General features: G+C 45.3%; 1 protein-coding gene across 1 annotated transcript in view; it reads left to right on the forward strand.

Annotated features, from left to right (window-relative positions):
* Window positions 1–4382, forward strand: part of T265_02201 (hypothetical protein) — a gene marked incomplete at both ends in the record, with an annotated part of 16230 nt that extends 11848 nt beyond the window's left edge. The window contains 3 exons of the mRNA XM_009166389.1: window positions 1660–2332; window positions 2366–2664; window positions 4172–4382. Of these exons, the coding sequence (XP_009164653.1) occupies window positions 1660–2332; window positions 2366–2664; window positions 4172–4348 (1149 nt within the window). The remainder of the gene's footprint in view (window positions 1–1659; window positions 2333–2365; window positions 2665–4171) is intronic.
* Window positions 4383–4856: the final 474 nt, after the last annotated feature.

Consider the following 4856-nt stretch of genomic DNA (forward strand, 5'->3'; position numbering starts at 1 on the left):
GTTCAAATAGCCTGTGAAGAAAACCTTGTCGATCTGGAATATGCAGACGACATCGTTCTCATGTTCGAAGAGGAGGAGAAGGCGCAAGTATTCTTGGATGAACTGACCAAAGTCCTTTGGTATGCATTTTGCACCCACAAAGTGTAAGGTCATGCTAACTTGCTAACTTGCTAAATTGCTAACTTGAGACACTTATGGCGTCAGAATGGTTTATCCCTGAATCTGAAGGGACGTGTGTATGAAGCTGCAGTACGGGCTGTTATGTTGTATGGCTGTGAGACTTGGCCTATTGGGGCAGCGGACCTGAGACGTCTTCAGGTGTTCGACAGTTGTTGTCTCAGAACCATAGCTCGTGTGGGTTGGTGTCGGCGAATCCGTAACGAAGCAGTTAGAAAGCGTGTTTTCGGTTGTGTAACGGGTATTTCCATTGAAGAATGTGTCCAGCACCAGAAGCTGCGTTGGTTGGGACATGTGTTACGTATGCCGAACCATCGTTTGCCGAAGAGAGTACTGTTTTCCATGCCCGATTCGGAGTGGCGTAAACAGAGAGGTGGCCAACCCTTGACTTAGCAGAGGAGTATGAAGGAAATCACGAAACGCTTGGGTGCTGTCGGTGCTACTCGCCTTCCAGAATGGGGACCGTGTGATCCTTACTGTGCCTGGTTGGAGACACTACAAGAGATGGCTGCCAACCGATGTCTGGAGGTGTAGGCACCTCGGAATGATTGTGTTAAGCCAGCACTAAGTCCCTTCCCCGTCCACCTTTATTTTTTTCTTTATAATAAGGCTTTCAAATAAGTCATGGTTGTGCGGCACTGATATCATGCTGTCGATGTTGATGATGATGATAGCTAATATTGATGGGCCATTTCATAAAGCATTCGTAGCTCACTTTCCGTTTATGCATCTCACTTTGTTTGTTGCGCTGATACCACAGCTTTAGAGTCCCTACTCAAAGAAAATTTGCTACAGAGCTAATCTAATATGCAATCAGCCGGAATAAAGATTGTTTTTGCATTATTTTTTGACAGTCTATGGGAAATACCGAACATTGCTTCAACTGCTATCGCTAACTATTATTAATTCGAAATCGCACACCTGCTTACTGTCACATCCACTCGAACGCTACAGGCCTAAAGTTGTAATAAATCCAAGTGACATGAATAGATGCATACATTATGATTCCAGCTCCAATAATCCTGTTTCGGCCAGCATCACATCACTAGCCCTTCCAAATAGTCATACTGAAAGTTCGAGAAAAATTTGCTGGTTTAAGACACGGAGCTACTGACTGCCACTAACAGTCTTTCTCATCTTGACCATGCCTTCGTTCCTGCGGGTAGTCAGTACTACATAGGTAGCAACAACAGTTGAAAATGATCGTGAATCGCTTTGTTCCCCATGCTAATAAAATAAATAATAAATAAATCACTCAGCTGTAGCACCCTTTCGGTGCCTAGCTGCCATGCCACCTGAAGGAAGCACGAGGGCTGGGATACTGCCAGGTTGCCTAAACCCAGACAGGGGAGGTCGAGAGGCAGAGGTCGGGTTCGAACCGCTGACCTTCCGGTCAGTAAATTAGTACTCTAACCACTTGGCCCATCTCACCCCTATCTCACCCATCTCCCCATGCTTATACTATTTTCCATTGTCTTATAGGCGGTTTGTCGACCGATTGTGAACGTGTTCAAAGTGGACGGTGCGCCGTCAGGTATGACGATAAAAATGCCTGCGGTCTTCAGTGCACCACTACGAAGTGACTTGTTAAACTTTGTCCATGACCAGATGCGCAAGAATTCTCGTCAACCGTATGCGGTTAGCGCGAAAGCTGGCCATCAAACCTCTGCTGAATCTTGGGGAACCGGTCGAGCGGTTGCCCGTATCCCGCGTGTGCGTGGTGGCGGAACCCATCGTTCGGGTCAAGGTGCTTTCGGTAATATGTGCCGAGGAGGGCACATGTTTGCACCTACTAAGGTCTGGAGGCGCTGGCATAAACGCATCAATGTTCAACAACGCAGATACGCCATGTGCTCTGCGATTGCGGCTACCGGTGTTCCGGCCCTCGTTATGGCACGCGGCCATAGGATTGATCGTCTACCCGAGGTTCCATTGGTGATATCTGATGAGATTGAGTCGGTTAAGAAGACAAAGGAAGCAGTGAAGGTTCTCAAGTCAGTGAAAGCTTGGTCTGATATTCAAAAGGTGTACAATTCGCAGCGCTTCAGGGCTGGTCGGGGTAAAATGCGCAATCGACGTCGAATTCAAAAACGTGGTCCGATCATCATCTTCCGGAAAGATGATGGAATAACGAGAGCTTTTAGAAACATTCCAGGTAAGGTACCGCTATTTTGATAAGAACCTTTAGGTGTCACCTTGATCAATGTCAACGTCCTGAACCTTCTGAAGCTTGCGCCTGGTGGTCACATGGGTCGTTTAGCCATTTGGTCTGCCAGTGCGTTCCGTCAGCTGGACAAACTTTATGGCACCTGGAAGACCCCTAGCCTGAAAAAATCTGGTTTCCACCTCCCGAAACCGAAAATGACAAACTCTGATCTTGGGCGCTTACTGCACTGCCGTGAAGTTACATCTGTCCTCAAACCCCGTCGCCTGCACCTTCAACGTCCAGGTCCAAAGGTCAAGAAGAATCCTCTGAAGAATATACAGGTACGTGTGCAACGCATGATATCTTTGATTCTCATTGTTTTTGTTATGGTCTCTAATGAGGTACCAGTCAGACTTGTCAACCACACCGGAATCGAGAAGGCAAACAACCTGGAGGAATTCGTACTGCAAATTTAACCGTTCCGTGATATGAATTCAAATAAACAATGTAAAAAAGAGCGGACAGTTCAATAGTGTATCAATGGAAAGCTGTCATGGAGAAGGGAAGACTTCAGTCTACAAGATGAATTGTTAGCAAAGTTGATTTGTTTGTTTAGAGCAGTCCTCCTAACAATTTCTAAAAGATTTTGTTTGAAAATGTGATCTGATGCTTCTCAGTGCTACGTTAAAACTCAATAGCGTACATCAGCCGGAAATGAGTTGATTTGGACTTGTTTTACGGTGAGCCTCCAGGACGAGATGCAAGTTCATGCTTCTTTTTCAACGATAGACCTTAATCGAGTGCATCCTGTTTCGGAAATGACCCAGAATTTCAATACGCATGATCTGTTACATTGAACAACGTAGAACAGAAGCAAATAGTGGGTTTGAGTCAACATACGTAACACCAGCTTTTGGAAGTTTAGCATTTCTAGAAATTAGAGCTAACCTCCTAATCCGGTAATGAGGTTCAGGCTACACTCACCGGGAACGTCTTGGAGTTTCCTCACAATCAAGGTGGATTCCATCTTCCCTTCTCCGTTGCTGTAGGCTGGTGTACCCGTATCCCATGAACCCTCAGTCAAGACGCAGAAGGCGATGTGGTTTACAATTACGAACGAGGCACAAATATATATACAGGTTTCCAAACATTCTTGAGAGACATTCAATTTTCAGCGGTCTCGTGGCTTCTTCCGTAGACTCTAGTTTAACTGATTTTACATGGAACTGGTAATCGGTTCTTTGATGCACTGTTGTCACAGGATATCGATCTCCGTCAGCGTTTTTCAACAGTACGGCTCTTTTTTTGCTTCCATTGCAAAATCTTCCATCATTCTTGGCCGAATGGTGTGGCGGTAATAATGCGATATTTTCATAATCTGTGGATCTTTGGACTAAGAGGGTTGGGATCAGTGTGTTGTTCACACAATCCAAGGCTCAACTACTGCTGAAGATTTTCTCAATTCGGACACATCCTCGTGGACACTGAAAGGTATCGGCCACTCATAACAGGAAAGCTGTATTCTGAGGTTTTGTTACACACTTGCATGATAAACTCGTATCACACTTTCGCAAAACTTTCTCAAACTGTCCGAACGGGTCCACTTAAAGTAGCCGCTTTGGAGGATCATATCAATTTGGTACAAATGCACCACTTCAGCTGCTGACAAAATATAGTACACATGAAACCGATAGATTGTCTGCCCTAATGAACCACGGAAGACTGGTGAAATTCAACTCGATGGTTCTCGGTGTCAGTAGTCCAGATGTTGGCACTTGACTTGTTCTTGAATGACATTCAGCACACTTCGAATCCATTGATTCATTTCTCTGTCTTCCCTCAATAAAGGCACTCCTCAAGTTGAACCCATTTGCAATTGGTGAAAAGAATATGAGGATAGCGCGGCAACGTTACGTCGAAAAGATGAAAGCCAAAAAAAGGGAAGAACTGAAACGAAAGGCCGAAGCGACTGGCGTTCCGCCTGCGAAGAAGGCGAAGAAAGTAAAGTCAGAAAAATCTATTTAAGCGAATCTTTACAATACAAACTTATGGGATAATTGTTTTTTTCCTCGAATACGTCGGTTAGCTGGGCTGTTTTCTCTGCTGTTACCTACACCACTTGACTTCGCTTTACAGCCGCGAGTTTCCACAAGTCGCTGGCTATTACAGGCCACTGTTTTGGGTTATTTGATAGGGAAGTTATCCGGCAAGCAAACAGCTAGATGCATGTTGAACGCAGGGATGACCTTTCTTTGCCGTAACCAACTAAGGGTTTTCGACAAATGAGGTCGTTGCGCGAGTCTGAAGGGTTGTAAGGTTTTTTTTCATTTGAGACATATGGCGGCACATAGGCATAATCCAAAATCTCAAGGGACGCGGGTATCAGGCTACTGTATAAGCCATTTTATTGTAGGGATGTGAGACATGGCCTCTGCGAGCAGCGGAACCGAAACATCTTCGGGTCTTCGACAACCCTGGTATCAGAACATTATCTCGTGTGAACTGGTGCCAATGAATTCGCATCGTGACAGCG

The sequence above is a fragment of the Opisthorchis viverrini genome, assembly GCF_000715545.1.
Source record: "Opisthorchis viverrini unplaced genomic scaffold opera_v5_27, whole genome shotgun sequence".
Taxonomy (NCBI): Eukaryota; Metazoa; Platyhelminthes; class Trematoda; order Opisthorchiida; family Opisthorchiidae; genus Opisthorchis; species Opisthorchis viverrini.